The 22,564-nt window shown below is 34.8% G+C and overlaps 1 protein-coding gene across 5 annotated transcripts; it reads right to left on the reverse strand.

The window, feature by feature from the left end:
* Positions 1 to 902: 902 nt before the first annotated feature.
* LOC134851670 (uncharacterized) lies at positions 903 to 13,470 on the reverse strand. Of its 5 annotated transcripts, none has more exons than XM_063867872.1 (6): positions 13,149 to 13,470; positions 10,689 to 10,716; positions 9,922 to 10,132; positions 8,125 to 8,267; positions 6,227 to 6,477; positions 903 to 1,867 (listed from the first exon to the last, which is right to left on the reverse strand). In XM_063867872.1, the coding sequence occupies exons 1-6, from the start codon at positions 13,257 to 13,259 to the stop codon at positions 1,514 to 1,516; spliced, it is 1,098 nt and encodes a 365-aa protein (XP_063723942.1). In that variant the 5' UTR covers positions 13,260 to 13,470; the 3' UTR covers positions 903 to 1,513. The 5 variants fall into 5 exon arrangements, with proteins under 5 accessions (XP_063723942.1, XP_063723933.1, XP_063723925.1 ...); XM_063867863.1 differs by having other exon boundaries at positions 9,922 to 10,150; XM_063867855.1 differs by having other exon boundaries at positions 9,922 to 10,162.
* Positions 13,471 to 22,564: the final 9,094 nt, after the last annotated feature.

The following is a 22,564-nucleotide window of genomic DNA, read 5'->3' on the forward strand; positions in this document are numbered from 1 at the left end:
AGATTGCCATTTTGGCCAATTTGGGACAATTAAAGCGCGATATATTTCGCGCTTTTAACGCGTAAGCGGAGAGTTAATCCGTCTTAGAAATCGTTCCAATTTGGTTGAAAGAAGCTTATTTGCCATAATTGATTTGTTACAAGGAGCGAAACTTGTCCTTTTGTACTTAATATGGCGTGTGGGGGGATGATTTTCATTTAAAAAAATTCAATTTTTAGAAGAAAAAAATTTCATTTTGTTTCATTTTCATCAACTTCTTAAATGTTATTACTGCTCCATAATTATTAAAAGGCGGTCGGAACATTCAGGGCTTCGCCTTGATACAAGCAGTCTTGTTATAAATTTACGGGGGTTTAAGTTTTAGCCAATATGGCCTATTTAGGATAATTGACGCGACATAAATTCGCATTACTAATGCGTAAGCGGGGTTTCATCCGTCTTATAAACAAATTGTTCCAAATTGGCCAGAGCAGGCTATATTTTCTAAATGGTACGTTACTAGCCGTGCAAGTTTTCCTACTATTTTTTTTGAAAGGATAATTGACGCGCAATAAATTCGCATTACTAATGCGTAAGCGGGGTTTCATCCGTCTTATAAACAATTCTTTTGAAAGGATAATTGACGCGCCATAATTTCGCCTGAATAATGCGTAAGTGGGGTTTCATACGTCTTATAAACAAATTGTTCCAAACTGGCCGAAGCAGGCTATATTTTCTAAGTGCAATTTGTCCTTTTATACTATTTTTTTTTGAAATTTTCATATTTTTTTAAGCGAACAGTGCTGCTCCCTACACTTTATAAGGCAGTCACATTATTTGGGGCTTCAACTTGATGCCAACAGTCTTGTTGTAATTAAAACAGATTGTAGAAAAAATTTTTGAATTACAAATCAGAAGTTCATTATATACAGAAAGATTTCTTGATAAAGTCATGAGGTAGGTGCGAATTGATGAATTCAATTAATCATGTACAGCAAAAAAGTTGTTTCAATCAAAAATCTGCAATAAAAAACTGCGCAAAGGGTACACGTGGTGGCTCTAAGATTTTTGACAAGTTATAATCGAAAAAGAAAAAGTTTTCACTTTTTTCGCCAGTCAAATTTGTTTTTTTTTTTGGAGCAGCAAGAACCTTTTCATTTGCGTATTTCCTTGCAACCAACCTTTCACCCGGCAATTTCTTTTAACCCGACTATTACTTATCACTCTAGCAGCCGGCAACTTGTATTTTTTCTGCAGCCCATTTGTTTGTTGGAGAAAAACAGCTTTGACTGATTTTTTATGGCCCAACTACCTAGAGTTAGTACACATAGCGCTGCCAAATTGCCTTTTGCCGCAAAATTTTGGTGCCAAAAACAGATATTATCTAGCTTTTTCTCGCTAGATCGCTTTTTTGATATTCATAAAATTTTGTAACAAATTTTAAAAAAAAAACAGAAAATTATACATAAACTGATATGAAAAAAAAATGTTGATCAGTTCTCTTGATCAGCCTCTTTCAATCACAGCGCATGGTTTAAAAGATATAGTTCATAACATGTTCACGTCCGATCGATTGCAAGAACTCGTTCCAATTATAAGGCAGTATAGTGTAGTCCAATTTATACATGACATTGCCTAGAAATGACAACTGCGAGTCGGTCAGTTGGTCGTAAAAACGTTTCAACTCCAAAGTCGTTTGGCTCTCAATAATCTCGGGAAGATGTGTTTTGTTTTTGAAGAGCATTGGAGCATACTTTCGGTGCACTTGTTTTAGGTGTTGTTCAAAGTTCTCAAACATGATGATGTCTTGAAAGACTTGCGCGCAGACTAGGCATCTATCAGCTACTTGTGATCCCCAATGTAGCCAAACTGTGTAAGTGGACACGTCCTAAAAATTAAAAAAACTACAAAGAGAAATTACAATTATTAATTGCATTCTTCAAAATTTTTCACGTCTTTGGTTCTGTTGTTTCTGAAACTATCAAAAAAATTGATCACAAATTTTCAAAATTCACTCACAAAATTATATAACAAGGTTTTGTTGAGTATTGACCCTGCTCGTACAGTTTTAACTAAAAATTCGACTTGGATTTTGCAGCTAGATTTTGTTCATTACGTAATGACAAGAGTGAAGACGGTGAAGGAGCTAGGAAAGGGAAAACAAACCAGTCTGCTTGTATCAGGTCAAAGCCCTGAATATTCCGACTGCCCTTCAACCTCTTTGAAAGCGTTTCTTTAAATCAATTGAATAAATTTTGATTCTCGGCGTATAGTAGCGTAATAGTAACATCAAACATTTTCGTTCCGACTTTCGATACGAAAGTAACGGAATATTTAAGCTCGGGGTGGGTTTTTTTTTTACTTCGGACAAATTTCGACTTTTTAACTAGAAATTTTGGAGGGAATTTTTTTTGTCATTCAAAAGGTATTGTTGTCTTGAGCTTAAATTTGAAAAAATATTTCACCTGTGATTATTTGTCGTAAAGTTATGAGGGTTTAAAGATTGCCATTTTGGCCATTTTGACCAATTTGCGCTATTAACCGATATAATTCGCGCTATTAACGTGTAAGCGGAGATTTAATTCGTCTTAGAAATCGTTCCAAGTGGATTGAAGGATTCTTATTTGCCATAATTGATTTATCACAAGGAGCAAAATCTATCTTTTTGTACTTTATATGGCTGGTGGGGGGGATGATTTTCACAAAAAATTTCAAATTTTAGAAAAAAAATGTTCATTTTATTTTCTTTCATTTAATTTTTTTATGTTATTACTGCTGCTCCATAAATCCTAAAAGGCAGTCTGAACATTCGGGGCTTTGCCCTGATACCAGCAGTCTTGTTTCTTCTCAATTTGAAACGATTTATGAGGGGATTAAGTTGACGCTTTTGCGTTATTAGTATCAAATCGTTTTCGCGCGTTAAATGTTCCAAATTAGACAAAATTGATATTTTCAAACCCTATTAACTTATTGAAAAAGATCACGGATAAAGTATATATTTATTTAATTTTGAAGACAGGACGTCAATATTTTTAAAGTTGTATAAATAAAGTTGAAATTGGCCTGGATTGAAAAAACCACCCCAGCCCAATTATTTCGTCACTTTTTTCCAACGAAATTGGAACAAAAACCATACTGATGCAAACTGTGCAAACTCTGTAACAACTAATTCTGCTACAATGTAAATATCTAGCAAAGATATGCTATACACTATCAACCTCTTTATTTCTCCGACTTTAGTTTTTTTAAAGGTTATTCTGCTCCATAAACCTTAAAAGGCAGTCGGAACTTTCAGGGCTTCGCCTTGATACGAGCAGTCTTGTTTACTTTATATGGCGCGTAGGGAGATGATTTTAAAAATCTCAAAAAAAAAAATATATATATATATTTTTTCATTTTTGATTGTAAATATTCATAATTTTTTTTAAAGTAAACATTGCTCCATAGATCTTAAAAGCCAGTCGGAAATTCAGCAGTCTTGTTTTTCTTTTGAATTAGGTACTTTGTTTAGGTACCAATAAGAATATTCGGTTCCATGACATTCTACCCTATTCCAATCTACCCTATGCTAATCTACCCTATACTATTCTATCCTACATACCAATCTACCCTATACCAATCTACCCTATACCATTCTACCCTATAATTAAAGCAATTGAAACTTACCCAATCCTCTTGAAGAATCCGAAACAGTATATTTCCGAACAAATCAAAGAACCATTAATTATGATCAAAGAATAATTGACGCACGTGAACAAAATATCAAAGCAACGTAAAACTTGCGCGTTCAAAATGGAAATGAGTTCAAAGCATGAACGAACAGAAATTTTAATCCAATGTTGCTACAGAAAAGCGTTGCGGCTATTTCTTAAGCAAACAAAAGTCATATCACATCAAGTCGACATAGCGTAGCGGATAATGCCTGTGTTTGAAAATCAAAAGCTCGAAAGATCAAATCACCAAGAAGTCAAATTTTGAATGAAATTCGAAAATTACTGAGGGTTTGACTAGTTGATCACAAAAGGAGGGGTAGACCCCCCAGTACCAGGCCAAGGCGGTACTGGGGGGCGGGGTGAGGGAGAAGGTAAAATTCTTTTGGTATTGGCCTCTATTACCTCCCAAAATTTCAGCCCTCTACGGCCACGGGAACCTCAAAAAGTGTATTTTTTTTAGAAATTAAATTGAATTTTTGAAAATTTCACAAAGTTTGTTAAAATAAACTGAGTTAGGAATGACTTAATTGCGCGAGAGAATACAAATAGGGAAGAGAGGTTCGCGAGAATTCCTTCCGATAGTTTCGCCTTTAATGTAGGTGCGCTGAAAGTATGAGGCTACCTCATCAAGTTTTTGAGTGATATTGTCGTCAAGATCAAATTTGTCCGACACGTTTTCGATTTCCTCAATGACCAAGTCAAAAGCAGCATTAACCATTTCAGCTGGTACGAAACTAAGGGCTGGAATTAAGCGCAATGACAAATTGAGATCATGATTAGTTTCGTACAGTCGCTTCAGGCCCACTTCGTTTATTTTCCGGTTGAACGCTTGACATAAATGGAAATAGCAGCCTTTCAGCAACGCTCCGGTATGGTGACTAGCGAAAGCGTTCAGTGCTGCACGTTCAAAATCGAGGAGAATGCGGTGAGGCTCGGTGTTTTCGGTGATGGTTGATAACCCCTTCAGTAGCTTTTTGTAAGTGTGTTCTGCTTTGTTGGGCAATAGTGCATAAATGCAGGGGGGGTAAAAGCCAGCCTGTTTTTTCGTAAACTCGTGGCCACCGATTACAAGCGTTCGCCGATTCTGTTGGGATAAACCCCAAGAAATTTGACTCATTTTAGTAGATGTTATTCCAAAGAAAATTGATATAATGACGTAGTTTTGGTTTCATTCTTGTACGTGATTTTGAAAATTTGGGATTAAAACTTGTTAATTGAAATAAATTTCAGATTTTGAGGCTCTAATTGCGATTTAGTCTTTAGAACAATGCCCTTAAGTGAAAGACTCAAAATTGAGTCCAAAAATTTAGACTCAAATGAATTAACACGTGCTGTATCTTTCCGATTCTAATTAGGACTTTGAAAGATTACATTATGATACCTCATTATGGTATATAGGGCAGATTAGTATAGGGTAGATTAGTATAGGGTAGATTGGTATAGGGTAGATTGGTATGTAGGGTATAATGGCATAGGGTAGAATGGTATAGGGTAGTTTGGAATAGGGTAGATTGTCCTGCCACCGAATATTCGAGCCAGCTAGTTAATGAACATTCTTGGTCTTTGATATTGCACAGGCAATAATTGAGATTTTTTCGATTACAAGAACTGAAATAAATCTACCGAACAAATTTAACAATCTCAGCTATTTAAGTTATTCGAAGCACGCCATCTCGTCGCCAAAAAACGTGAATGAGGTTTTGAATCAAAATAAGAGCTGCGAACTGTAATTTTTTTTTCATTTTTTGCTTAAAAAATCGATTCGTGCTCTTGGTTAACAATATTGACTAATCTAAATTAGTAATACTGCTGTAATTGAGATATTAATTGCCTGACACTTGGTATAACAAGTTAAATAAAGCAAATAGGGAGTTAGTGTTTCTAGAAAACTATTTTTATGCACTCTTGATTTAATGATTACATTCAATTTTGTTTATATGAGGATAATTTTTTATTAATAACTAATGCAATCCACTGTTTTTGCAAATCAAAGTTACTGATTTTGACGGTCATTATACATCGATTAAAACCATTTTTAGTTTATATAAAACTTGATTTAAATGAATCTCAACGTGAAAATTGGCAATGCGGGTTTGGTTTGTCGAGGGGTGGGTATTTTTTGAAAAAGTAATCTTGAGCCTGAAAAAATTTAAGACGTTTCCTGAAAATCATCACGACCTATAGAAAAGATCTTCCAAGGTCTCCTGAAACACTGGAAAGCTGCTATGTAGACAAAAAACGCCACAAACAAAGGTTTTGGAATTTTTTGGGCTTCTTTTGAAATTTCTGGTTATAAAGCTGAATGTTTTTGTCAAATAGCAGTAAAAATTTTAGTAACGTTTTGTAAACTTTGATACCCTAGACGCCATTGGACAAATTTTAAAGTTCATTTGTCCAAAATTGGTGCGAAAAGAAACTATAAGGGCACCGACGGGTTGGGTTGCGAGTGGTACATTTTCTGAGGTAAGGTGAGAGGGCGCACTCTCATTCCAGAACCCTCGCCCTTGTTGTCAAAGCAAGTCGGAAATGCTTACCTTGAAGCTGACCTCCGTCGGAACTTCAGAACTAGCAATTTTGCCGTTGTTCACAAGATACATGTGGATTACATAATCGACGAAGTCTGGAAAACTAATATTTCCAGGTCGTGCCGAAGTGAGTGGTTGGGTGTAGAGATTGGACGAGGTCTTGTGACTGCGTTTCACGTAAATTGCAATGTTTTCTGCCAAGGGCGTGAAAAGATCGAATTGCGTTTGATCTCTGAATATGTACAGTTTATTCAAGTAGGCTGAAAATCAAGAGTTATGTCTGAATTATGAATTATATATTCGCAGAGAGGCATAACTAGTAATTTTTTCGCGAAGGGATGCAACCGGTATTCTGATATAAATTTAAAAAAAGGCAAATCTGGTAATCTTAAATGAATTTTAAAAAAGAAGGCAAATCTGGTAATGTTATATGAATTTTAAAAAAAGAAGGCATATCTGGTAATCTTAAAAGAATGTTTCGAAAAAAAGGCAAAACAAATGCTGTTTTTAAGGAACTTCTTGAAAAGCTTTGAATAAAAAAAAAAGAGTTGTTTCGGCGCGCAGTTCCCACTCTAATTTAGTATGAATTAGAACCAGATTCGCCCTTATGATACATTTTAGGCTTTGTCTGCCAAAAGTGGATGGCGTGAAATTAGACCAAAGATGAACCCATTGGTCGGTCACAGAGTCGAATCCCTCAGATAATCAATTCTTCTGACTTATCAGTCTTAAGCAATTTGAAGAAACTGATCTGTTGCAATCCAAGTTGAAGAAGGAGCTCTATTGTTGGCTAAACTGAAAAGATTTATGCCTATTTTATATCCACAGCGCTGATTTAAATTATCCCGACAAAAAAAGCAACATTTGAAGCACATTTTTCTCAAACTGGGCTGCATTTTGACAAAAAATGATTAGAATTGAATTTATATTATTAGAATTAGTAGAGCGCAATTTATGACAAAACCTTACCTTAAAATACGTAATTTTTTTAAGCCTCGACTAAAAATTCATGATGCGCAAATTATGCAGCCCAAAATAAGAGAAAATTTTTTGAAAATTAGTATGAATGAAAATATTGTTTGATTATGGAAAATTTCATTATTTCTGCATAAAGAACCAAAATTTGATTTGAGATTATTTAATTTTTATTTTAAACCTTTCTATGCTACGACCTTTCTTTATAAGACCTTTCTACGCTATTATACATCCGAATTTTCTATGCTACGATATTTGTAAGACGTTCTATGCTATAAAACATCCAAATTTTGTATAATAAAATGCAATCTAAGCAAATTTCGTTCTCATCACTATTTGTCTAGTGCTGGTCCACTAAAAAATGCGAAGACCCATTTAGAGAAGAAACTGTTAGTGTGATTGATTAAAATAGCCAAATTTTGATCGGAATAAACGCGAACATTGAGTTCTTGGATGTAATTGATCTGATCTAAGATAACTATTTAAAAATTGGTTTGTGATACAAATGTTGTTCACCAAACCACAGATAGCAAAAAGTTGTGTGAAGAGTTTTTGGGCCGTATAACAGTTTTTGGGCCGTATAACAGAAAAGACAACAGCAATCATATAAAATGACCAATTCAAATACCAATTTCAGAACTTGAGCGGTTGGCAGTCGGTAGCCATTACTTAACTAAACGGGTCTTTTTACTTATTCCGCTCAAAAAAGAATAACAGTGCATCATTTTCCAGCTGTACGACTTGCTGGAACTACGCGCTACTGTTGTATTTATTTTCAATCAATCAGATTGGAGCATTTTGTTGTCTTCTTTCATACTTTAAGAAATCTAATATTGGGCGAAATAAGAAAAACGACGCGCTAAACATTCAAAACATCTTAACTTAGCCGAGAAAGGAGGCTGAAATCTTTATTTTAGGTTCATGATTCTTACCGGAGAGAAGTATGTGCATGGGTTCCCTGATGACCATGAAGGCACTGACAATATGGTTTTTCGGGGGAACTGTCTTTTCCTGGTAGAGTAGAGAGATTAAAAAATTACTGGCACACTTGAAGTTCAAGCAATATGAGTAATATCTGAAACAAATGCACTAAATTACCATGGCGTACTACAATAAACATTTTTAGCAGGTCAAAGGCACGCTTAGAAAAATTTGAGAGTCAGCCAGTCAAAAATGAAGGTCTTAAGATAGAACCAAAGAGGGGACCCTTTGGGTATTCATGTGGTCAAATCCTTGAGGGGAACACACATTCGTCTCTCCCCTAGCCCCAGCCCTATGTCCGCTACTGGTTCGGACTACATTATTGTGTCACTCAAGTGGGCTAGGCACATCTCTCTTAACACGAGGGTCATGCGTTCGAATCCCGCTTCGGTCACGGCTGGAGGGGTCCCAGTGTGATCCGCCTCCTCAAGGTGGGACCGGCTGCGGCAAAAATGGATGACATCTCCCCCTCCCCGACGGTTGGTCCTGCACTGATCAGGCCGGGGGCAAATAAAAAAAAACTACATTTATTGAAAAATTTACTAGTTTTTTTTTGTTTTACTTATTTCGAAATAATGCCAATTTTTGTGCGTGGAGTGACGAAAAAACTATGCAAACGCGTAAAACGTTATTGATTTAGGCATAACCGACGACACTTGTTTTTGAATAAAAAGTTGCTTTCGAAAATTAACTGAATACAAAATCGTTTGAAAACCGCTCCAATTGGAAATATTTTGTACTTTCTTCGAAAATTGGACTAATTGTGTGTAAATACATGTGAAATCTGTAACTTTGAACTTAAAAAAAGTGTGCGGGGATTTTAAAAAAGAACAAGACAGCTCGCATCAAGTCAGAGCCCTGAATGTTCCGTTCCGACCGCCATTAACTGGTCTCGAATAGTTTTTGCCTAATCAAAATATTAACAAACTATAAATCATTGGCTGATAATATTCTATATGAAATTAAAAAGACCAACGAGGTAGCAGCAATTTAATTTGGAACAATTTTGTAGTGCGGGATAATTTGCCATGCATAAATAAGGCGCCTTAAGCTTTCAGCATCGAAGTATAAAACAAGCACTTTAGTTCAATTAGTTTCTCAGCCACCGTAAAAATTAAAGTGACGCTTTTGTGAACACAAAAATTAAGGCTCGAAAGATTTTTTTTTGAAAATTGGGTTGAGTTAAAACCCAATCCCCAAACATATATCTTCCTCACTTGCCCTAAAAGGCGGAACAAAAACAAAAAATTTTGAATCGGTTTTTCCAACACTGAGTAGTTTCATTCAGAATTTTCTTATGATTTTCGAGTCATGGCAGAAAAAGGTTTGATATGATCTAACTTTCAATGGTCGGAGCAAAAATCGATTCGTCCCCTTTTTGATTGTTAAGTGCGTTTTGTTCCGACGTTCGATGAAAATGGAGGAATTTTTGGACTCGGTGCCTTTTTCGAGCGTTAGACAACTATATCAGCTTCGTCTTAATTTCCGTGAAGACAAGGAATTTAAAATATTTGGGATAATTAATTAGTGCGGAAATTCCAATTTTTTAATAATGCGCAGCGTATGCGGCCAAATTACTCTGTTCATCAATCTTTTCTTATTGAATTGATATTAATTAATTCTACCAAGAGCTAGCTTATCAACAACACTGGCATTTTTGGCATTTTTTAAATGGCACCTGAGTTTTTTTGTCAGCAGATCGGTTATAAATACGAATCCTTTATGTAATAATGATTTGAGTGACGTACGTATTTTCTTTTCGATAGTAGACGCCAGGTCTCTTCTTTCTTGCTTCCGGTGCAATTTTCTCAACTGCATTTGTGAATTGTTTATCGTCCAACGTGGCGTTTGTCTGGCCAAAGTTTTCTCTGAAGTATTGAGTCAATTTGCAGTTATATAGAACCAGTTTTGCCAGCTCTGAGGTGGTTTTGAGCTTGATGATATCCAGAGACTTGTTTACTGTTGACCGGTCAATTGCTATTGTGAGATCTACTTGGCGTTACTCCTAATATTGTTCTGGCAACTATCAAATTGTGTTAATCAAACTTGAGAATCATTCATGTTACAAAATCTTCTTTCTTGCTTAAAATTTTTTGCTTAAAATTGATGACTTGTGCAGAAACTTTTGCAGGAAGAGGGGCGTTTTTTGAAAACCTTCCGTATTTTTGTCGACTTTAATTTATGCCGACATAATTGATTTTTCGCCAAACGTTTGAAAAACTTGTGATAAGAACCGGTCAAAAATTGCCTTTTCGGAAACGTTTTTTATTTTTACAAAAAAATGCAACTTTTTAGCGCGAGTTCCCCCTCTAAAATAGTGTGTATGATTGAATATATGCCTCGAAAAAAATTCAGAATTTTTCAAGCAGAGTGCCACTAAAAAGTAACTGAAGGGGAACTTTTGGAAAACCGTTTGGTATCCAGGAAATGAGCTAATACCTTTCAAACAAAAAATAATGAAAACTGTTTTAAACTAGATATATCAAAAAAGTTAAGTAGATCTCTAGGTTCAAACCAGGATGCATACGAGCATGTTGATAAACCTGAAGAAACAACTTTAAACAATTTACAGAACATTTTTTTGCCAATGATTTGAAAAATTTTCATTTCGAACTTTGCTATTGTTTTCTCTGTAACAGCCAGAGTTCAAACAACTCTATGGAATTATTCATCAATTTGTGTCTCATTCAAGACATTTTACGCAGCCAGTTAGCAAACAGTGAATTTCTATTTTTTGAAAATGCCAAGATGAATCTGTAATCTCACAAAAGAAACTGTAAATCTCTCAAAATAAATAAAAATAATTTTAAAAACCAACAAAAAGATGAGAGTGTGTATCAAAAACTTTGCGCAGGACGAAGAATGTCTATTGCGTTTCGTTAAATTGAGGATCCTATTAGAAACAAATTAAGGAAATTTTGGTATCAAGTGTTTTAAATTCTAGGGTACGAATCATTTTTGGTAACAAGACTCCATTTTCTGTTGACGAAGGAGTTCGGCCCAAATTTTTTTGGGTTTCTTTTTCTCTAGCTTTGTAATTAAACACTAATTTAAAAAAAGTAAAACGATGAGAAAAATTGGAGGCAATCTGAGATCACAGCATTAGAAACTGTATTCGTTTATGATAATAAATACCAGAAAAATTAATAAACGGGGCAAACTGTGTGTCTGAAAACATTGGTTGTAAGCTTTCTAAAAATTACAGTCAAAAATGCTTTCAAGAATTGTAATAAGTCTGAATTAGTTTTTTTCCAACAATGCTTAAAAACGTAGAGCTTTTTCAAGTCCCCTTTGCAAGCTCATCCTGCGACCAGATAAAATTTCTGTCATACTTTTTTTGCCTCATTTGAAATTGGTTTTGTCGAAAGCTCATTTATTTTGGACACCAATTATTTGATACTACCCATACTTAATTTTTGTCTTGTTTTTCCTAATAGATTGTTAAACTTTTTGATACACTTTTGTCTTTGTGATTTCGTTTTTAAGGCTGTTTTCATGTCGACTCGTTGTTCTGTCTTTTTGGGACTACTTCTGAAGGAAATTGGCTAGGTTAGCTTTGATTTTTTCATAAAATTTAGCAAAACTTTAGTTTAGAATAAATCAGTTTTGTTTTTCGATGCAACTTTTTTTTCTGAATAGATTTATTCAGCGTTTCTAAGGAGCTTACATTTTATATCTTAGAACAAAAACCAAGTTCTGGTTTTTTGATATAACATCTCTCACCATTCTTCAATGACTCTTCTTTTTCATAAATCTGGCACTAGAAATCAATATTAAAATTAGACAGACACTTGAAAATTGCAAATAGTTTTTCATTTTTAGAGTGAAAAATTACAACTACACACAAGTATAACAGGTTACTATGCAAGTACCACAGATTGTTCCTACTATTGTCTTAAAAAATACGATTTTTTTAAATTAAGATAGTGTTTTCTGCGTGGTGTGATAAAAAACCTCAAGAACAACAAAGAAATAAGGCAGAAGCGGTGACAGTCCTAGTTAATGAAGAAATTTATAAACATTTTTTGTAGAATGGCAAGAAAAACGAAAAAAAAATTGTACAAATATTTCAATTATTTCCAATTTTTTTCTGAACATTTTTTTGAACTTTGAAGTTTTGATTCGCAGAATGGCAATAAAAAACTCCAAAAACTAACTTACTCCAATAAAACTAAGTTTTCACGGCGTATTATAAGCTCAAATAAGCTATTATAAACCTGCAAGCCCACCTTTTTAGCTTGAACTGATTTTCTCAACACTGCAAAACTTCTTCAATTTTTTAAAATGTCTTTTGAATCTCGATTAAAAGGGTTTTTTATGATATATCTCTCGAGCCATTCCAATGATAAGTTGTGGTAACTGATTTTGCGAGGAAAAAAAACACACGAATACTAAAACACACGAATACTAAGTTCCTCCATATTTTGAAATTGGTCGGAAAAATATGAAAATACACATAAACAGGTATCTATATTCAAACTTTTGTTTAAATTTTTGAATGAAAAAGAAAACTTAAAAACTTTTAACTATAAAAACTGTTATAGATCCAAACACAACGTTACAAAATACATCCTTCTTTTTTAATTTGATTAAATAACAAATTTGTTTTAAAACAAAGGTTTCGGAAAATTTCTGTTAAAATAGTTTGCCCTGAAATTCGGTTAGAACGTGATTTTTAATTTTAGCCGATTGATTAAATTCAACATTTCGCAAAGTTTACAAAGGCCAGAGTGATAAAACTTTTACAATGAGCGTTTGAAAATGTTTATTGTTGGGTCTTGGAGCTTGAGAGTTTTTGCAAAAAAATCTACCAAATTTAAAAATGAGTTTTTGTTTTCGATGAAAAAAAAAATCAAACGAAATGGAAGCCGTGATCGACGCAATTTTCCAAGGTAAAATGGTCGATAGCCTCAATTTTGTGGGAGCTTTGAAAAGTATGTCTCTATATGCGACTAATAACTTGGATAGAACTAACCAGTTTTTGGTAGTTGTTTTCTGTGGTTGTCGAGAGATAACACAAAAATAACATGCATGAAAATGCATATCCAATAAAGAAGCCAAGTTTACAGTTTCTGCTTCCAGTCATTTTTCCGTGCTAATAATAATTACCTTTATTTTGAACTAATTAATTAATTTTAGCTATAAATTTTATGTTTTTCTCTGCGCCTAAATGCTGTAACTAAGCACGAAAGCGATCGTAATATATGACGTATATATAAGAAAACAGCACAAGAAGTCAGCGTAATGAAAAATGGTTGTTTTAGAACGCGTTTTATATTCACTTTAAACTTCCATTTTGAACTTTAAATATAGCATAGTCAAAACGAGCTTAAACTTGCAATAAAAATTATCTTTTTTTAAAACTCTTTAGTTAACTTTAGCTCAACTTTTATGTTTTTCTCTGCGCTTCAATGCTCTAACTAAGCACGAAAGCGATCGTAAAAAATGACGTATAAATAACAATGGGCACAAATTATTGTAATGAAAAATGGTTGAGTTAGAACGCGTTTTATTTTTATTTTAAGCTTGAATTTTGAACTTGAAGCATATCATAATCAAAACGAGCTTGCTTGTTTTGATAAAAATTAATTATCATGGATTTTTGTTGACTAAAGTGGAGTTGTCTGTGTTTAAACAACCGCGTATTCATACTCGTCAGTAAGCAGACAAATGCAATATTACCCAATCAGAATTGAGATAAGAAAGCAAATTTACAAAATAAATAACTTTTAATGATCAATTTCTTCCTTGTCTCGATTCTGATTGCTTAATAAAACGTTTATCTGCTTACTGACGAGTATGAATACGTGGTTGTCTAAATACTGCAAGGTGATCGACCAAACTGTTGTCTATATAATTGATTATTATGGCAAAATTAGAGAACGTAATGGATTTTTCTGCGGGATTGCATTACCTGTATGCTGTTAATTACACAAGTTAACGTTTCAATTCAGTTATTTTTAGTAAAACGGTTAGTTTTGAACGAATCTAGGATATACATAAATTTAGCATATAAAAAATTCACGTTTTTTCCCCTAAATATGTAGATTTGGGGAGGGGAATTTTATGGTTGATCTCAATAAAGAACAGGACTGCTCGAATCAGGGCGAAATTCTGAATGTTCCGAAACTAGATTTCCGGTCTGCCATGCTATGTTTTAAAATAGGGAATAGAGTCTACAAGGTATTAAGATAGGGAATACCAATGGTAAGGTTTCAGAGTAATGGTAAGAGAAAGAAAAACTAAATGAAGTGTCTTATTTTTCGCAAAAATTTTGGCGCGCGTTATCTAATTGGGAGCTTGTGGATTGAAGGTCTGCTAATAAGATTTCTGGTACATGGTAAGTCAATGGTAAGAGTTTTTGGGAATTTTTATCAAAAAAGCTGAAAATTTTTCAAAAAAACTTCAAAACCCAATAAGATTTGTTATAGTTTGATCTAATAACAATTTATTTGATACTTTTACTTTCTATGTATCTGAATATGTTCTGAAACCTACTGAAACTTCGAAAAAAATCAAATTTTTGAGAAAAAAATTTAAATTGCAAAGAAAGTATATAAATCACTGCATATTATTTGAAATTTACCGCAACTTTGTAATAAAATACCAACAAAAAACTTGTTACAAAATGTAATACATTGCATCACTTGTTATGAACTCATTACAACGCATCAGTTTTTTTAAGTTCAATGGTTTTGTATGAATTCCATCATCTTGGACTTGTCTTTTTGGATAAAAATAACTAAGTCTTTTCTTTGATTGCTCATATGTGGCTCCCATATGATTTATAGTTCTGAATGCTCTATTTCTGGATGTTATGTTGATTGCTTCATCGAGCACTCTCCTACACGTTGACATTGGTTCATCTCCAGAAACTTCGAGAACTCACTTGTTTAATCCTTTGCTGCTAAACTTGAATTTATCTGTTTTGTTATAATAACAGCAACAAATTTAGCTACATAAACATAGCATTTCTGTGCACCTAAGTTTCTCTTCGAAAGGTCCCGGTTTTCGCTTATCATGCTGTTTTTGCAAACTGCAACTCATTCAGGGGATAAAATTAGATTTTGCATCCGCCTTGAAAGAGTCTCTGCAGTCATTTTCCTTCGTTTTTTCCCAACCAGCTCTCTCTAACTGGTTGGATACAATATATAAATTCTCTTTCGCAAGAGCTAAGTAAAGCGAGTTTGTATGCATCTCCAACTCTTCAAATTAGTTTACATCACAGAACTTGTCAAACAAATTATAGTGGAAATCCAGCATTCTCAGTTTTGCATACTGCAGTATGAAGAATCCAACATTGATGGGTTCTCGGTCTTCAATGGTTGATTTCAACAACTCCACCTCATACAAGTCTCTTTCAACTGTTTTTAAACTTTGGAACAACGGCTCATTTTTTGCTTTTTGAGTTTTTTCATCGTTCAGATATTTTGTGATTGTTTGTCTAGATCTATCCATGATCTGATATCCATACGAGGAATTGCCTAAAAGCTTCATAGTTTCTGCTAAAACGCCTGACAAAAGGTTTTCATCTCCTTCTCTTGATGCATCAACCACTGATTGTACACAACTTTTGAAACATTTCCGAGAAGAATATTGAAAAAAAAACGGTAAGTTTTGGTTCACTGCAAGCCAAGTTCCAAGTAAAAGTTGAACAAAGGAGTTATAGCTGTTCATTTTATAGCTTGAAACTAGATATCAGCATTCTCTGAGGATGTTTTAACATTTCGTTCTCGATTGCATAGTTCTTCATATAATCTCCACTACAATTTCTTCCAACCTCGGTATTTTTGAAAATTGGAGGAAAATTTGCAAACTTTGATTTTAGTTCCACTGAAACAATTAAATCGCACTGAACATAGACAAAAAGAGATTCATCTTTTTTTGCTAGTAGTGAGTCTGTAGAGAGAGGTCTTTTGTAGGGAAAGTGGGTTCTGACGTGATTTTTGATCTTGTTATTGGTTTTGAAACTTTTCCATCACTTACACTCCAACATTTCTTCAACTTTGTATCCTTTCTCTTTTATGTATTTTTGTCTCATGTCATCCATCCCTCTCTTCTTGTTTCCTCGCTGAATATCCTGATCCGTTAAGATGGGGCGAGCTTCTCAGCAAGAATAGAAGTGGTAGTAACATCCCATTGCTTCAAACACTGTCTGACAGTGATCACAATAATCGTCCACGTTAAAACAGTCGATTTTTTTCTTTTTTCCAGATGTGAAAAAAAGCTCTCAATTTTACATTCTGGTCTTGTTTCTTGATAGAAAGACATGACCATATTCTCAAAATTGCGAGTTCGATTGTGTCTAGCTTTAAACTTCTGCAAATTGGTGTCAAACTCCAATCTCCTTTACAGTCCTGTTGGCATATCTTGACACATTGAGTAAGGGTAAAGCTGGCTTGCATCAATTCCAACGATTGGTTTACAAACATTCGATGATTTTCTGATGTATGTTTCATCAACTACAGCTTTTCGAGTGAAAACAATGGAAGGTCCACCAGTCATGTCCTCTCTAACTTTTTCACACAAGTCTTTATCATTTTCGCAAAATGGATAAGACTTATAATTTATAGATTTGTGTAGACTTATGTTTGCTAGATTTGGAAGAGTACATCCAAGTTTCAACTTATCTCTCCCCTTGTTATGATAAAACTGAATCATTTTTTGCATTGCTTCCAGGGTTGGAACTACATCCTTTTTTTTGTACCACTTCAAAAAGTCTTTGAACACTGTCATTCCGTTTTTATTCCAAGTCAAAACACACAGCATGAATTCTCACCAAGTAGTGAAGAAAACAAGATCATCACAGCACTTAAAATGCTTCTGCCACTACTGCAAACCTAATATATCACCAGCTTCCTTGCTAAACTTCTAACAACATCATATTCCATAACTAACATTTACACTTAATTGTAAGTGCTGAAACTACTTGTAGTTTCAGCAGCAGAGCAATTTGAACTGAACTTAGAGTAAAGTTGTTTTCCTTCTGGAAACTAACTCGCATAAACCAGTATACACTAGATCTATTGAGACTAGGAGATATAAGAGTAAGATTAAGATTGGTATTAGACTAAGAAGTTGCACGAATCTATCCGGCCGAAAATAAGATAGCGTGACGAGCAGACGGTGTACCTTATCTGAAATTACTCTATGAGTACAGTCACTAGTACCTAACTCAATACGTTTTTAAGTACGGTTTTAAGTAACTTGTATCGGGCAAGCTACTTGACGAGTTTTGGTATTTCTTCTTGATAAACTAAGTACCATTTTTTCAACCAGACTGTCGATATCTTACGCAGCGAAGATGATCGCCTTTAATAAAATTTGTCGGTGGAGCACCCTTCATACAAACAACGCCCGCGCCAATTTCGCCAGATCAAAAACCCCACACCAAGTACCTTCCGTGCGAACGGCTGAACGAAAAACTCCAAAAGTAAATTGTTGGTGCCTGAATTTATTCATTTGCTTATTTTATGTAGAGTTTTTTAAATAGTTTTGAAGGAAAGTAAGAAAAAATAAGTTTAAATCGGTTGGCAGTCAACAGGTATTGCTCCTCAACCCAATTTAATTAGAGCAGTAATATGTTCAATTGTCCAAGAAAACTTCTTAAACTATTTTTTGGATAATCCTATGCATCCGATATGAAAACAAAATTACTCCGGCCATGAAATTCGAACCTTGACCAGGGTTCAAAAAAGATCAGGAGCAAGTTTTCTAGATTGTTGAGTTAGGACCGAAGTGTAACTCATAGAGTAATTTCGGATAGGGTACACCGTCTGCTCGTCACGCTATCTTATTTTCGGCCGGATAGATTCGTGCAACTTCTTAGTCTAATACCGATCCTAATCTTACTCTTATACTATCTAGTCTCAGGTTGTTTAACTAGTCTCTGCTAGGCTCAATAGATCTAGGGTATACTGGTTTATTGCGGCTGCTGAAGTGCTCGGGAGAGTCCAACTAATTTCTAAGTTAAATTCAAATCTCTCTGGTGCTGAAATTACAAGTAACTTCAGCACTTACAAATAAGTGGGTTGTTAGTTAGATGGATCATGATTGGTTAATATTAAATACTTTACATTGGTAAAACATTTAATTTATCCAATCATAAAATATAGTTTAGATCAGGTTCCACCCATCCGGGTTTTACAGAGTTTTTTAGAACAGTTCTTCTGTAATTCAAGGGTGGATGATGGACGTTGGTATTTGGCGAACATCATAATTTTCTTTCGCTTCTTCTTGTGACAACGACTGAGTCTCTGCAACAAAGTCAATTCTGATTCCAGAATGGTTGGCTATGTCAGGTTTTTCTGTTCTGCGTGGAGAACTTCTTTTGTGTATGATCTAGTTTGGGAATGGCGTGGAGATTGTGCGTGGAGGGGATGCCTGGTTACTCGGATCTGTACGTATACTTGAACATCGAGGTGGTCATTGGTCTAGTTCAATGAAGTCCTTTTCTGCGAAGTCAAGTCGTACTCTAAATCCTTTGAGTTGTGATTGTGAGCGGCATATCGATTGTAGTTGGTCATTCTCTCTCGAGTGTAGTGAGGTCGTCTTGTCTTTTGATGTTCGTCCTTGGTGTTGTATTCTGATCTATATATTGCATCATGTGATTTTACATTTTATAAAACTTTTATTAGTTTAATATTTTTTAATAATGATTTTAGTTAGTTGTTTTCACAAAAGCTTTTTGTTTTAGTTCGGTTATTTTGAAGAGTTACTCACCCTTGAGTAGCTCTTATTAAAAATAAAGGTGTGGTCACAAAGCGTGGATGTAGCGCGGTGGGTTAGGCCGGCTATAGAGCATGCTCAGGACGTCCTTCCTGGTGGGTTAGGCCAGGAGTGGGAGTATGATTGCATGCGGTTTTTGTGAGAGGTCCTGTTATGTGACAACGTTTTATGTTGGGTTTGTTGTGGTTTTTCTTATGTTTTGTTGGTTGTGTCCTTTTTTCAAAAATCAAATTGTTTGTGGTATGGGTTTGTCTTTCGACTTTTTTGTGTTTTATTATTTCTTTCTAAGACTTTGTAATAGTCTTCAAAAGAATAAATTATCCAGTTTTAAACTGGGTTAATCCGGTTTGGGTACCGTTGGTTTCCTTTTCTTAGTCATGCTGTTATTCTATGATTTGTGGTATTTAGTAAGCTGCGTTGGTTAGTTTTGTTTAGTATATGATTCCTTTCCAACCGGGTTAAAGGAAAGTTTGAAACATGTTATTGTATATTAGAGTTGTTGAGTGTGAAAACTTGAAACTGAAATTCATTATTTTAAACAATTCTTCGTGGGCGAGCTGTGCGAGTGTGGATAGAATTTCTGTGCGAATGAATGAAAATATCAAAAGGTTAGTACTGCAATTGCATTTTATTAATTTACTACATAGAATTTAGAAATTTACTGCTAGTTATGGGGGAATGTTAAGATACAAATTTTCATCATATGTAGATTTTACTGCTTTTGGGGGGAAATTTTATAAATTAATTTACTGCATTGGTATTACATTTATTTAATTGTTGGTGCAAAAATTTAATAGGGTCTTAAACAGTTTTGAAGAAGTTTGCTATTTTTTATTTTTCTTTTGTGAATTTTTCAGATGATCTAGGATGAAGGCTAAAAATCTAAAGAAAACATGAATAAAGAATGGTGAGTTTTTAATACTGTAATTAATTAGTAATATTTATTTAATTCATACTTACCTGTTAGTCGTCGGGGAAAAAACCGTGGGGGAAGATGTCGTGAATTAGTTCTGAAGTTGTTAGTAGTTTAGCTAAGATGCGGATGATATTTTTAGTTTGAAGCAGTGGCCAAAGCAATTGAAGTGCCTTAATAGTGGTTAGTTCTTCAGTGCCTACTGCAAACTCATAAGGTGTGTTTTGGATTAAGTTATATAATTTGTGGTTAAATTTAGTGTTGTGGATGAATTCTAAAATTGGGATTTCTATAGGTTGTAGGAATTCGTGCGGGATAAGGAAGGGTCGGGATTCTTCGGCGTTGAAGGTCTTGGTGATGGGGCAGAAAATGTACATTTGGGTTATGGGGTCATAATTACGAAGAATACCATGGAGGTTAGTGTCTTTAATACAATATGTGAAATTTAGGAAAAATGGTGAAGTGTATTTTGAATTGATGAATTGGAAACGATGGTGTGGTTGTCTAGAGGGTGTGTGGAGGTCAAAGTGATTTTGGATGAAACGATAGTAACTGTATGTATGTGTTTGTTTAGTGCGCAACATAATATCGTGTGAGCAGTGTAAATCTCTTTCGTGTGGTGCAAGGAAATGAAAGGTTAGTGAAAATATTTGGAAGCGTTCTTTAAAACTTTCGTATGCTTGTGTGTCTGTTAGTGCTTCTGAAATAATGTGATCAAACTTGCGGTCGAAGATGTTTAGTGTAAATATATATGGTGTCTTGATGAAAAATTTCTCGGTGATTTGTGGATTAGCGAAGCGATCGTCATCTAAGAATTGATCTTGGTTAGCTCTGATGATGTTGTGATCGTAGTATTCTAGCGTATATTCATTAGCTCTAGGTGCAGTGTGTATTTTTAGTGATTTTTTATATCCAACGTAAGTAAACTGTCTAGCGGTTAGTGGTGTAGTTAGTCGATATAGCATGTCTTTGTTTCGGTCTATATCGATGGAAGTGCTGGATAAAGGTAAGCAAAGAGGGTTAGTGAAATGATAGTATGAGGTCCAAGAGAGAGTGGGCATTAAAACGTATTCATCTACAAAGTTGCGTGTTTCGTTAGCGTCGTGAGGGGTGTTTAAGGTGTATTGTGGAAATGAGGGTAAAGTGATAGCTAAAAATTCTTTAGTGTTAGTATGCTGGGGGTGGTTGATGTATTCACGGGCTGTTCCTGGTTTTGCTGGGAAAGGATGGTTGGGGAATTTTCTTTTAAAAGTGCGGTAAGCTCTATTAGTGTTTAGTGAAGATATAGTGGATGTGGATGATGGTGTTAATGATTCAGTATAATTTGAAGAGGGTGTAGGGGGATTGGATGAATTTGTAGTGGAGGAGATTTGGTTTATGGTCGGGGTGTTAAGGTGGTAGGGTTGCTGTTGGAGGGTAATAAAATTATCTAGCTCTGGGGAGATTCGGGGGGTGTCTGGAGAATGAGATGATTGGTCAGATTGGTATGAGGAGTAGGTTGGGGTAACTTGGGAAGCATAAGAGGGTGTCGGAGTGATTGGGTCAGGGTTATTTGACAATATGGGTTGAAAAGGAGGTTGAGAAAAATTAGAAGGGTTATGAAAATTATTGCATGGGGATGGTTCTGAGTCGGCAAATTCATCGGGGGTTTCAATATTCGGGTTATTTAGCTGTGAGATGGAGTATAAAACTGAAATATGTGAGTTAGTGTCGGAATTCATGCCTGATGTTACATTGCTAGATGGAAAATCGGGTGGCGGAAAAGCAAAAAGTGGTATGATTGGGATTGGGGAGGTAAGATTGGTTGGGTGGGAATTTGATCGGTGTAGTGATCCAAGTTGGCGGCTCATCGTGGGCTAAAAAAATGATTATTTTGAGACTGAAAAGCGGTGGTATGGGGTTGTTCAATAATTTGTTCATAAGTATTATCATCTTGTGACTGGTGTGTCATTATATGTTGGGCGGGACTTTGTGATGTATTGAGTCGAAAATTTGGATTATGTGTGATTGCTAAATTTCGGAAATTTCGTGGGACTAGGGATAGTGGATGGTTATTTGGTAGGGGTGGTAATTGTGGTGCCGTTGGCTGTGTGTCGACATTGTTATGTTCTTCGTCGTATGTATTTTGTCGTGTTGTTATTTTTGTGTTATATTCTTTTATTTGTGCGTCTAAAAGAATTTTGTTTATAGATGTGGAAAAAATTCCAAAAAATCCTGCAAAGAGTATGCGTGCTACGCTTGCTTGTCTGTTTACTTGTGTGTGTATAGCACATGTGTTGTAGATTCCTTTTAAGAGTGAGAAAAGAAATCCAATAAAGTTAAACATTGCGTATAAAATAGTCAATTTTTCTAAGATGTAGTAGGGCCATCCTAGAAAATCTAGGATCTCATTTTTGAGTGTAACAAAGCTAAAAATGTTAATTGGTGATATATCTTGGGGACGGTATTTTTCGCCGTTTAGATATATATAATCTTTAATGTCTTTAAAATATCCGCTATAGTCTTGGGTGTAGATATCGGCAAATCCTGCGGTTTCTGCAAGTTTGCGTAAATTTTGGTCTATTGATTGTCTTTGTATAGTGTCCATTTGTGTTAATAATTCCTGGAATTGTTGTGTTCTAATGTGATGTTGAATATCTGATTTTGAGTATATTCCTATTGATTGTAAGTCTATATTTGGGTTTCGAGCGATAGCGCGAATGCTTTCTGGTGAAAATTTTTTGAGTGATTGCATTAATGTGGGATATGGA

Source organism: Symsagittifera roscoffensis, chromosome 1 (assembly GCF_963678635.1).
Source record: "Symsagittifera roscoffensis chromosome 1, txSymRosc1.1, whole genome shotgun sequence".
Classification (NCBI taxonomy): Eukaryota; Metazoa; Xenacoelomorpha; order Acoela; family Convolutidae; genus Symsagittifera; species Symsagittifera roscoffensis.

Excerpts from the sequence above, each read along its gene's own strand:
- LOC134851670 (XM_063867855.1), bottom strand. The coding sequence starts at position 13,259 with ATGACTGGAAGCAGAAACTGTAAACTTGGCTTCTTTATTGGATATGCA. Across the intron at positions 10,717-13,148 it reads AAAACAACTACCAAAAACTG|GTTTATCAACATGCTCGTAT; the intron begins GTTAGTTCTATC and ends TTGTTTCTTCAG. Across the intron at positions 1,868-6,226 it reads CGACGGAGGTCAGCTTCAAG|GACGTGTCCACTTACACAGT; the intron begins GTAAGCATTTCC and ends TTTAATTTTTAG.